We start from the raw sequence: 13,440 nt of genomic DNA, 5'->3' as shown, positions 1-13,440 counted from the left end.
GAGTGAAGGTGAGCGGAGAGCCGAGATTTCGGCAGTTTAACCATCAGAGGGTTGCTGGCAGATCTTGTGCGACCTGTAGGAATATTTGGGGGACAGAGCACAGAGAGAGCTGGGGGTGCAAGGCCGGAGAGGAGTCGGTAGAAGACAGAAAGACCACCTACCTGCCTGCGGTGAGTGAGTGAAAGGCCCTCAGAGATAGCTTCATCGCGGGAGATTCCAATAATTCTGAAAGCTTTGGTTTCAACAGCGTGAAGCCGAGCTAGGTGTGAGGCAGGAGCACCGGCCCATAGGGGAGAACAGTATTCCATTGAGCTGCGGATGAGGATGTTTGAGGGGTTTCTTGCATGCACAGCTCGTTTCAAATCCCCCCACACCATCTCGATGGGATTCAGATCCGGGCTTTGACTTGGCCATTCCAGAACCCTCCATTTCTTTCTTTTCAGCCATTTCATGGTGGATTTTCTGGTATGTTTAGGGTCATTGTCATGTTGCAAGGTCAACCTTGGGTTGAGCTTCAACTTTCCGACAGATGGCCTCACATTATCCTCAAGCACCCTCTGGTACAATGAAGAATCATAGTGGATTCTATGATGGTGAGCTGCCCAGGCCCTGATGCAGCAAAGCTGCCCCAAACCATAATATTTCCACCACCATGCTTTACAGTTGGTATCAGGTTCTTGTGGTCAAATGCTGTCTTTGGTTTTCGCCAAACATGTCTTCTGGTACTGTGGCCAAATCGCTCTACCTTTGACTCATCTGTCCAGAGCACATTGTTCCAGAAGTGCTGGTCTTTGCCAAGGTGGTCATTGGCAAACTTTCGTCTTGCCCTGATGTTCTTTCTGGACAGCAACGGTTTCCTCCTGGCACACCTCCCATGTAGCTCAAATTTTGGCAGCCTCTTTGTCATGGGAGACTCGTGCACTTTGACATCAACAGTGGCAAGAGCTACCTGTAGGTCCCGTGATGACATTCTGGGGTTCTTAGAGACTTCTTTCAGCATCTTGCGGTCTGCTCGCAGGCTGAACTTGCTGGGGCGGCCTGGCCTGAACAAGTTGGCAGTTGTTTGGAATCTTCTCCACTTGTAGATGATCTTCCGGACAGTCGAATGATTTATTTCAAATTGTTTGGAGATCTTTTAAAATCCCTTCCCAGACTCGTAGGCATCTATAACCTTCTTTCTGAAGGCCTCAGAGAGCTCTTTTGATCTAGGCATGGTGACGCCGCACACTTCAACAACAAAGAGAAAACCAAACGAAATGTCTGAGGTTTAAATAAGATAGGTTCCTCCAAGATCCTCTCTAACGATGTTCTAATCATTTGCACCTGAGCTGGTGCACCTGATTCTCATTTTACGTATTTGAAGTAGTGATAAATGTAGGGGTGTACTTACTTTTTCCACATGCGAAATTTGCATTTATGTTTATTAAAATTATACAATGGACTACAAAATGTAAATGTTTCATGATATTTGTTATGTTATTTCACCTTTATCTATCAATATTGTTGAAATGAAGATCAAATAGCTGTTTGTTGAAATATGTTGAAAAAGTCAAAACTTTACATGGGGTGTACTTACTTTTTCACCTGACTGTACATTCAACAGCTTCTTCATCCAACTGACTCCAATTTCTCCCGCTGCAATTATCATCCTTGTACACACCTCTTCAATGCTTGGCACTCTTTCCTTCTTCTTCATCTTCAATATTGTCTGCACCTCCTCATCCATGATCTCCACCAACTCCACCTTCTGCTCTACATAATACAGTAGCTCCAGCTCACGCCACCCCCCTGCCATGGTTCAACAGCTCCCCAAAATAGTCTTCATTTTCCTCCAATACTGTCACCATCTCTGTCACTAGCCTCGCACCCCCATCCTTAATCACCACCCCACCTTCATGTCCTCACTATCTCCATCCCTGTCACGAGCCAGTTTACAAATCATCTTCTTCCCACCATCTTCTTCCAAGTTGTTGTATACCTCCTTGACCTCGTCTTAACCACAGCTCTTTTGCTGCCTTCTTATTTTGCCCATACAGGTGCCTCAACCCTGCATCCAGTTGTCTTCCTCTGTGCTTGATCTTCTCTATCCTCTTCCAAACCTCCTTATTTTCATCAACTGCATTCGCAACTTCCTCCGTACACCATACCTTGTTCCTGTCCCTCGACGATGCACCCTTTCCTGACGTCCTTCCACATAACACTTCTGCAATTCCATTAAACGCCTCTCCATACATCTTTCACTCCTCATCCAAACCTTCTGCTTTTCCCTAAGTTGCTCATAGCTGGCCAACACCCTCTGCTTGTACTCTACAACGACATTGCCCCTACACTTCACCCACCTTGCCCCTACACTCGACATATTCCGAGCCCTGCTCTTAACCTCCCTCCTTTTCTTCATCTGTACCACACAAAAAAAAAACACGGTCCTGTACTGGGTGGTAACATGCTCTCCTGACACTGCCTTACAATCCTTAACCCTCCACAACTGTCACTTTCTTACCAACACCAAATCCAGTTCTGTTCTATTTTGTCCGAACTCCAATGGGTATTCTTGTGGCTTTCCTGCTTTTGAAAGAATGAACCAGCTATGGCCATCCCATTCCTTGCCACCAGCTCCCTACCCTCTCTATTCCTCGTTTCCCAACCAAATTTACCAACAAATTCCTCTTCACTCGGCTCTGCTACTCCCACGTGCCCATTAAAGTCTCCCACAATGCACAGCATCACCTCCATCCACCTCAACCATTCCCATCATCCTCTCCAGTGTGTCCCTCATCAACCATCATCTCCAACTCCCACTTCTCTGCCCCAGTTTTTCCCGTTTGTGGCACATATACTGACACAGCACACACCATTTGCCTCTGTATCACCAACCGTGTCATAACTATCCATCCCTCCCATCTTTCCGCTCTGACCACCTACTTGCTGATCTCTTCTGATACTATTATTCCCACACCATTTCTCCTTCCATCTCCACCCACGTGCAACAGCTTGTACCCTCCTACCAACCTCCTCGCTCTACCTCCTTGCCATTGGGTCTCCTGCACACGCAACACGTCCAACCTCCTTCTCTGTATCATCTCCACCACCTTGACCCCCCTCTCCTCCCTTCCCCACCCCTCCTCCACCCTCTCCCCCCACCCCATTGATCCCACATTCAAACTACCCAGCCGAACCTCACTTCTGAACCACTGCCCACCTGACAGAACGAGTACCATCCTGAATAATTTGGTACATTCAGGTCCTCAATCAGCAGCGCTGCCCTGGCTCACCTGCTGGGCCTACTGCAGTAGCCTACTGTCCCATCCTGTGCATGCACACACACACACACCTCATTTGCCACTCTCCTCCCCCACCCTTCCTGTTCTCATTTTCACCCTCAACACTCAACTCCTCTCCCCGACCCACCTCACGATCCTCCCTCACCCGACTCACTTCTCCCTCACCAAAGTAAAAAAAAAAAAAGTAAAACTTTTTCAAAGTAAAAACAGTAAATGCTTTTCACATTCCTGCCACTCCACTGTTTGACCCTCGACTCCCTCACGCTTTCCTCCTTCAGAATCTCTGCCAAGTCTCACGCTCTGTCCACCAATTCCCTGCCATGCAGGGCCAACCCATGAAGTAAAACCGAGCCAAGCCCACAGGCCCAAGGGCAAAACGCAACCTGCCCCACCGAACCACCCCACTGCACCTCATATCAAGCCGAGCCGACAAGCCCAAGGGTGAAATGCAGCCCGATCTGCCAAACCACTCCAGTGCTCCGCAGGCTGATGCTATATATTGTTTTTGGTCCCATCTCTCAATGGTAAAGAATCGCTTAAAATTCCAGTACCTGGATCCAGATCTGGATCTTCACCAAAATCGAATCAATTTGTCCTTGTCTAAAAACACACCCAACATGTCCACCAAGTTTCTCTTTCTTCAAAGGTTGCCATCATATTATTATCTCGATTGTATAGAGATTCGGTGTAGTCCTTCCATCATTACCTCTGACACCGAAGGTGGATGGAGGTTATGTTTCCACCCCTGTCTGTTATTCTGTCTATCTGTGAGCAGGATATCTCAAAAGGTTGTGGAGTGATTCGATTGAATATTGGTGGATATGTTGGGTGTGCTTTTAGACAAGGACAAATACGCTTGATCATATATTTTGGTGAACATTCGGATCTGAGAATTTTTAAAAGTGATTCTTCACCATTGAGTGGTACAATAGGGCCAAAAACAATATATAGCACGATATTTCAAAAAGTTGTGGATGGATTCAGATGAAACTTGCAGTCGTTCCCCCTGATGTTTCAGACCTGCTGAATACAATGATGCAGCTCCACACTTGATATTTCATTTCAAAAGAAGTCAAAAAAGGGCCAAAACCCATTCCTTTTTTCCAACCTCAAAGACGAGGGTTTCCACATGGGATGGAATTTCACACGTTTCCCCAAAATGGTCGTTGTTCCATGATGTTTGAGACTTGCAGAATACAGTGTTGCCACGTCTCCATCTTAATGTACCATTCTACAGGGCACGCTACACCATATACACTTGATCCAAGTTCTGATTTTGAGGTGTTCCCCTGTGTGAGTTTGTCCAAGGGCAAAGAAAAGTGTGAGTTTTAACCATATGTTACCAATATATTGTAACCGAAAACAAATATTTAATGAAACATGAACAAAACCACATGTCATAGCACCGGACACTTTTTGATCACTGTTACCACAAGATCGGATTTCTCTTTTAAGATTTCGAGTAGCTGAGATCCGGTTGTAATTCGCAAGCGAGGTATGCAATCTGAGACAAATCACAACAATAAGTACAGCACCATTTCAATGATTATTCAATCATTCAAATTATTTTGGATGTTTAATGAATGAATGATCGTTTTAAGGCCATTGTTCCCCCCCTAAGGCGGGGGTTAGCCTTGCGGGCCCCATGACCTCATGGTTCCCTTTTTTGAGGCAATGTTTTTATGGCCGGATGCCCTTCCTGACGCCAACCCTTAGTCGCATCTTACAATGCGCAGGGATACCGTGTACCTATTTTAAATCGGGGTACACACCGGGATCATTCACCCCAGCAAGCTGGTACTCAATTTGCCGACCTCGGAAGGATGACAGGCTGAGTCAACCCCCCTGGTGTTAATTCAGCGATCGACTGGGATTCGAACCCAGGATCCTAGGATCCCAAGCCGGCACCCTAGCCGCGAAACCGGAATTCTAACCCAGGATCCTAGGATCCCAAGCCTGCACCCTAACCGCTAAACCGGGATTCGAACCCAGGATCCTAGGATCCCAAGCCTGCACCCTAACCGCTAAACCGGGATTCGAACCCAGGATCCTAGGATCCCAAGCCGGCATCTTAACCGCTAAGCCAGGATTCGAACCCAGGATCCTAGGATCCAAAGCCGGCACCTTAACCGCTAAGCCGGGATTCGAACCCAGGATCCTAGGATCTCAAGCCGGCACCTTAACCGCTAAGCCGGGATTCGAACCCAGGATCCTAGGATCCCAAGCCGGCACCCTAACCAATCATCCAACACCAGGCTTGTACCTTGTACTACGTATGTTTACTCTTCCATTTTATATCATACTAGAATAGAAGACCCGCTTCGCTGATGGAAATACCTATCTTTGCTGCGATGCCTAATCTATGGGGGAAGAAAAAAAAGGATTCCTGGGAGATCCTGCTCTCCGTGCAGGGATAACCAACGTCACGTGTTGGCATTTGCAGTTTTGACACACGTGTCCAATGTACCAATAAGAAAAAAATTTTAATATAGATTTTTTTTAGGATCACAAACACTCCCGGGAGTTACCCGAATCCACCGTAGTTGGATTTATTGAAATCCGTTAATCCGTTCTCAAGTTATAACACGACAAACAAACAAACAGACAGACAGACAGGGCTCCTTTTATAATATAGATGTAACAAGCAATATAACGTGTAATATACCGACGATTGAACACGTATAATTGTAGAAAAAAATCACCTGGACTCGAATCGCTGGCTCCATATTCAAATTGAATGCACGATGAGGAATCGATGTTCAAACAACCACACAGATCAGTAAATACGACAGCCCGGTGTTGGCTTAGCGGTTAGGGTGCAGGCTTGGGATCCTAGGGTCCTGGGTTCGAATCCCGGTTGATCGCTGAATTAACACCAGGGGGGTTGACTCAGCCTGTCATCCTTCCGAGGTCGGCAAATTTAGTACCAGCTCACTGGTAATTGGGGAACTCCATCAGCAGCACAAACACGCTTCCAAGGAAAAGAAATAACCAGCAGCCGTAGGCTGCATACGAAAACAACAACAACAACAACAACAGTACATACGACACTGTCCGCTTTGTAAGAACAGCACTTTAAGTCTCAATGACTGCAAGAAACATTTGCAATGGCCAAAAATGAGAAGTTCATCATTGGTGGGATCCTTGGTCATCCACACGATGCTCAGATAGTCTCCTTCAACACTCCAACCATGGTTTGCTGGACTTGGGACATGTATATACTTCTCAAAGGAATGCTTATGGATTGCACTTTGAGAACTTCATCTGAGGCACTGCTTTGTGGCAGAGAGTGGTCCACATTTCCTCCTACACAAAAAGACGATATCGAGCTTCGTCAACAGACAAACATTTCTGTCCGTACAGTTCACAAACAAACTGCTCGAGCAACGGACATAGATGTTCAGGAAGATTGAAGTTCTGGCCAAGTTCACCGAATGTATTGCAGTGACATGATGATGCCTGTACCATATATCGGGGCTTCATCTTTCCTTTGGCTCTGAAACAGCTGGTCGAGTCGCATCCCGTGAACCTGAGCGCATCAATGAGAGACGTCTAGAAATCTTTGCCGAGACACCGGAAGAGCGAGTTCAAATCTACTGTCCTAACCAATTTTCCATGCCTGGTATGGAAATGAACTCTTCCAGAGATCTTGTGCAGGTTATGCAGTAATATGATGGTGTCATCCATATCAGGACAGCGTACCTGGATGATGGAAGATGGATCAGCATCGGCTGCATGTCTCACGTGCAGAGCTAGTCTTGTATCTGCTTCTTCATATTCCCAACAAACCTCAGGAATGATACCTCAGGAATGTACTGTCTTTCCCTCGCGGTCCCCCTGTACTGTCTTTCCCTCGCGGTCCCCCTGTGCTGTCCTTCCCTCGTGGTCCCCCTGTACTGTCTTTCCCTCGTGATCCCCCTGTGCTGTCTTTCCCTCGCGGTCCCCCTGTACTGTCTTTCCGTCGCAGTCCCCCTGTGCTGTCTTTCCGTCGCAGTCCCCCTGTGCTGTCTTTCCCTCGTGGTCCCCCTGTACTGTCTTTCCGTCGTGGTCCCCCTGTGCTGTCTTTCCCTCGCGGTTGTCAGCTCTTTCACGAGCCTCGATTCAGTATACAAAAACAAAAAAAAAACTCCTTTGCTCAGTTTGTGACAATTTCCTCTGTGAGTCACATGGACTGGATAATCAGAAAGTCTGGCAACATCATCACTCCAAATACTGAACAGAAATTCAATCAATGACTCTTTGTTTGCACCATCACTAAGGAAACGGTGCCACTGTTGCGGAATCGTCTGTTCTGAATATTTTCATTCTTTGTGAGGTGGATCCGCTACGTTTTTGTCATTCAAAACTTTTGATACCAATGTTCGGGTACCTGTCGAATACGACGGTGACTCGGCTGCTCTCATGTCATTCAGCTATAGTGAGAACAGTCACGAAAGAACAGTCAAGTCAGCCAGCCCACCCAATGTTGCTGGTAGCTGCAGAGGCATGGCGTGAATTATAGCCATGTCCTCAATAATGACGGCTGTGTACTTCAACTTGGAATCTACAACGACAGAAGGATCGCACTTCAATTTATATGGTGCAGGAGCATGATTTTGTCTGTCTTTGCGAGTGCACCATCCGCAGCCGATAGTGGATACGTCACTGGGCCGAAATAATATTTCAGAACGGTTTTCAGGTCAACTTTCCTTGCTGGCTGATGGCCAACAGCTTTGTGAAAACTGTCGGCTTTTTAGCATAAATTCATGTCTGCTCTTGATCGTTTCCATCACAGTGCAAACCGCAATGGAAACAAGAAAGAGCAATCAGAGATTGCAAACCCTCGCCATGATGTATTTTCAGTGTTTTTTAAGGCTTGTTTTGTTACTAGAACAATGTGACTGTGTCGCCAATATGCCTCCGCATAGTCCCACAACGGGTAGATGCCATCACTCTGCATATATATGGGTAGGGGATCACGTTTGTGAAGTTTCGTGTTGATCGGATAAGGTTCGTTTTTCTATCCAATATGGCTGCCAAACCATGTGACCTATGATGTCATAAGTTTAATATTTCAACACAAATGGGTCATAGATCATGTGCATGCAATTTCAGAATTTTAGGATAAGGAATTCGAATAAAACATTTTTGGCTGGTATACCACTTCACCTATGATGTCATCATTTTCATGCTTTTGTTTCCCATTAGGAGTACTTGACAATGTGCCAAGTTTAAAATTTTTCCATTCAGCGGTTTCCGAGAAATAATTTTTTAATTATTTGCGTTTAATCCAAGAATGCTGCCATACCACCTGACCTATGATGACGTCACAATTATCATAAAAACATTCTGCATAGGTGTCACTCCTACCCTGAAAGTTTCGTCTCAATCGGACATATGGTTGCTGAGAAAAACGAGGTTTAGCCCGTACGGACGTACGGACGGACAACCCGGAAACATAATGCCTCGGCGACTTTGTCGGCGGAGGCATAAAAAAGGATTTTCCTCAGCCGAAAACAATGAGCGGAAGTGCTAAAGAAGCTAAACTGACATAAGGTATGTGAAAAAGGTGGAAGGGTTTGAAGATTTGAACAATCTTGTCAATCATGCATATGCCTCGAAGGCAGTGAAGAAGGTACAAAATTGAAAGCAGTCTTCAGGATCTTTCCCTCCGACAAAAGATGTATCAAAATATGAAGAGCCTTTAATTTACTTTCAGAGCCACTTTTTATGCGTTTATAAATATTTTGATAAGTGGCTTCCTTCTTTGTTTTTTACCATATAGAGCCACTTATTTTTTTATTTAAACTACTCTGAAGGCTTTCAGTCAGTGAAAATGCCATGAAGGCATGGGTAAAAGTAAATAAATTCCCTTCCCTGTAATGAAAGGTCACCATAGACACTTTTGCTTGGATATAGAGGTGTCCAAAAAAAAAACCTTGCTGCCTTTGTCATCCATATATATGCCAACTGACGGTTGGAAAGACAAGGAAAGGGATTGTATGACGCCAGCACCCGTTATACGACCCAGTCACAAGGCAAAACCCAGGTCGAAAATCCCATAGAAAACCAATAGGAGAAATCCCATAAAAATCCCATTGGAAATTGGACCAGTAGGATCTACTGGTTTCAATAAGGAAAGTGAAACACTGGACCAGTTCTATAGCAATAAAAAACAGGTCAATGGGACCAGTAGGAGACCAATAGAACAATATAGAAATGAACCAAATCAACATACAGTCACGTGAAAAAGTAAGTACACCCCATGTAAAGTTTTGACTTTTTCAACATATTTCAACATACAGCTATTTGATCTTCATTTCAACAATATTGATAGATAAAGGTGATATAATATAACAAATATCATGAAACATTTACATTTTGTAGTCCATTGTATAATTTAAATAAACATAAATGCAAATTTCGCACGTGGAAAAAGTAAGTACACCCCTACATTTATCACTACTTCAAATACCTAAAATTAGAATCAGGTGCACCAGCTCAGGTGCAAATGATTAGAACATCGTTAGAGAGGATCTTGGAGGAACCTGTCTTATTTAAACCTCAGACATTTAGTTTGGTTTGCTCTTTGTTGTTGAAGTGTGCGGCATCACCATGCCTAGATCAAAAGAGCTCTCTGAGGCCTTCAGAAATAAGGTTATAGATGCCTACGAGTCTTGGAAGGGATTTAAAAAGATCTCCAATCAATATGAAATCAATCATTCGACTGTCCGGAAGATCATCTACAAGTGGAGAAGATTCCAAACAACTGCCAACTTGTTCAGGCCAGGCCACCCCAGCAAGTTCAGCCCGAGAGCAGACCGCAAGATGCTGAAAGAAGTCTCTAAGAACCCCAGAATGTCATCACGGGACCTACAGGTAGCTCTTGCCACTGTTGATGTCAAAGTGCACGAGTCTACCATTAGAAAGAGGCTGCACAAATTTGATCTACATGGGAGGTGTGCCAGGAGGAAACCTTTGCTGTCCAGAAAGAACATCAGGGCAAGACTAAAGTTTGCCAATGAACACCGAGGCAAAGACAAGCACTTCTGGAACAATGTGCTCTGGACAGATGAGTCAAATGTAGAACTATTTGGCTACAGTACCAGAAGATGTTTGGCGAAAACCAAAGACAGCATTTGACCACAAGAACCTGATACCGACTGTAAAGCATGGTGGTGGAAATATTATGGTTTGGGGCAGCTTTGCTGCATCAGGGCCTGGGCAGCTCACCATCATAGAATCCACCATGAATTCTTCATTGTACCAGAGGGTGCTTGAGGATAATGTGAGGTCATCTGTCGGAAAGTTGAAGCTCAACCGAAGGTGGACCTTGCAACATGACAATGACCCTAAACATACCAGTAAATCCACCAAGGAATGGCTGAAAATAAAGAAATGGAGGGTTCTGGAATGGCCAAGTCAAAGCCCGGATCTAAATCCCATCGAGATGATGTGGGGGGATTTGAAACGAGCTGTGCATGCACGAAACCCCTCAAACATTGCACAGCTGAAAGAATTCTGCATGGAGGAGTGGGCAAAATTTTCTCCCAGTCGATGTCAGAGACTGGTAGACAGTTATAAGAAACGCCTACTTGAGGTTGTTTCTGCCAAAGGGGGCAATACCGCCTATTAGAGCCAAGGGTGTACTTACTTTTTCCACATGCGAAATTTGCATTTATGTTTATTTAAATTATACAATGGACTACAAAATGTGAATGTTTCATGATATTTGTTGTATTATATCACCTTTATCTATCAATATTGTTAAAATGAAGATCAAATAGCTGTATGTTGAAATATGTTGAAAAAGTCAAAACTTTACATGGAGTGTACTTACTTTATCACGTGACTGTATGTTGGAAAATTACAGACCCAGACTGGGAATCGTACCACAGGTCCTCTGGTAAACTGTACTTGTGCTCTCGGCTCTGCCATCTGAGGTATCTGGCTCTTACACCCTGCAGAAACCTGGGGGGCAGAGCACGGAAAGAGCAGAGGGTGCAAGATCGAGGAGGTGGTAGAAGTCAGAGAGACCACCGACCTGTCTGCGATTATATTCCAATAACCCTGAAAGCCTCGGTTTCCAGGGCGTCACGATGAGCTAGCGTACTTGTCACATGAATGTAGAACCAGCTTCAAGTTTATGAACTACATACTTGTCAGTGTAATGACCATCCATGGATGGTTTCTTTGTTAATGTCAAAGTATTTGTGCAACTGCAAAGATCTACCATTAGGTGAAGCACTATAGTCATTCCCTGCATTGTGTCAGTGACAGTAGCAGGAGTTTCTATTGTAAAAGGATGAAATGATACATTCTCGATCCTTTTATCTTTAAGTAACATAAGTTTATCTTGTGTAAGACTAAAGTATGCAAATTCAAAGCTGGAAAACAGGCTTAATTGTCACTTTAGATCCGCATTGCACTTGCTCACATTACATCTTGATGTAACATACATGACCCACAATTTTCTTCTTCTTCTTCTTGTAAATAGAATCATTTAAGAACTGTGATCTAGAATCTAGATATTGATTCTCCTTTTTCATGTAGGCAACTTTCAAAGGCTGGATGGAGATCATGTATGCTGCTGTTGACTCCAGGGATGTAAGTGTTGTGTACATTTTGGCGTGTATATCTTTCAAGATTCTTGCTTCGGGTACAAGATGTCTCGGGTACAAATTCTGGATGAGCATCTAAGTACAGTATTACAAAACCCAGAGCTCTTTAAGCGGTCATGACCAATCAGCAGGCGGGTGTTGTCCAAACTTGCGTTTATATAACGGATAAAGCACAAGCGATAACGAAGGACTCCAGCACGGGTTGTACATAGCAAAGCAAATGATGACTGCCTTTTCTTGTCCCCTTCTCCTATTTCATTGATTTCCCAAACTACTCAAAATTACTAGATGGTTCTCGATCTAGAAGTAACCAGAAATTTCCTGAACTAGTGCTCTCTTTCCACAGAGCTTAAAGTCTAACTGCAGTATTATAGCTTGTCAATTTTTTACTCAAAACGTCTCACCTGAACAAACATTACACAATCATGTATAATAAACAATTAATTTGTTCCAATTGGGTTCATAATTATACACTGCCTAACAATCACTGGTGAAGAATGTCACACAGACCTGCTCGTGATTTAAAACAAGATGTCATTGTGATACCAATACTGCAAAATTCATGCTAAGGTGTTATCTTTTAGTAATATTGATCTAAATAAATGCTTTATAAATCTACTTATTTATTTATATATGAAATAGTGAGAGGATTCTCACAATTTTCATTTCCTTATGATCACATCACATTCTAGCAGCATTGTTAGCTGTTTGCTTAGCTGTTTGTGTTAGAAATTGTTTTTTTTCAGTGAATGAATGAATGAATGTTCGTTTTAAGGCCATTTTCCCCGCCAGAGCAGGGGTTAGCCTTGCGGGCCCCATGACAATCATGGTTCCCTGTTTGAGGCAATGTTTTTGTGGCCGGATGCCCTTCCTGACGCCAACCCTTAGTCGCCTCATATGATGCGCAGGGATACAGTGTACCTATTCTAAACCTGGGTACACACCGGGATCATTCATCCCAGCAAGCTGGTACTCAATTTGCCGACCTCGGAAGGATGACAGGCTGAGTCAACCCCCCTGGCGTTAATTCAGCGATCAACCGGGATTCGAACCCAGGATCCTAGGATCCCAAGCCGGCACCCTAACCGCTAAGCCAACACCAGGATCTAAACAGGATCAGTGAACTAAACAAAATATAAACTAATTATGAGAATGGCACTCGGTAGACCGCACACCTCCACCAGGGTGAACAGTTTACGTTTTGTATCCCACTGATAGGGCGGATCTGGATTCGGACTTTAACCAAGATCTAATTGGCTTGTTCTGGTCATCTGACTCATCCACCAAGTTTTGTCATAATTCGTCCACAACTTTTTGAAACACCATACTATAAATGATCGTTTTTGGCCCTGTCCCTCAATGGTGAAGACTCACTTTAAAATTAAATATTCCCAGATCCATATAAACTGTCCACCAAATTTAATCCAAATCTGTCCACCAAATTTAATCCAAATCCGTCCACAACTTTTTGAGATATCCTGCTCACAAACAAACAAACAAACAGACAGGGGTGAAAACATAACCTCCATCCATTTTCGGTGAGGAGGTAAATATGACGA

General features: G+C 44.2%; 1 protein-coding gene across 1 annotated transcript in view; it reads left to right on the top strand.

The window, feature by feature from the left end:
- The window catches only part of LOC137416790 (sodium channel protein type 4 subunit alpha-like), a 170,623-nt gene that overhangs the window by 149,977 nt on the left and 7,206 nt on the right, over positions 1-13,440 (top strand). The window contains exon 22 of the mRNA XM_078783297.1: positions 11,814-11,867. Coding sequence (XP_078639423.1) covers positions 11,814-11,867 — 54 coding nt within the window. The remainder of the gene's footprint in view (positions 1-11,813; positions 11,868-13,440) is intronic.

Source organism: Myxine glutinosa, chromosome 1 (genome assembly GCF_964187855.1).
Source record: "Myxine glutinosa chromosome 1, kmMyxGlut1.1, whole genome shotgun sequence".
Lineage (NCBI taxonomy): Eukaryota > Metazoa > Chordata > Myxini > Myxiniformes > Myxinidae > Myxine > Myxine glutinosa.
Note: the sequence above shows the minus strand (reverse complement) of the source record. Positions and strands in the feature narration are given on the sequence as shown.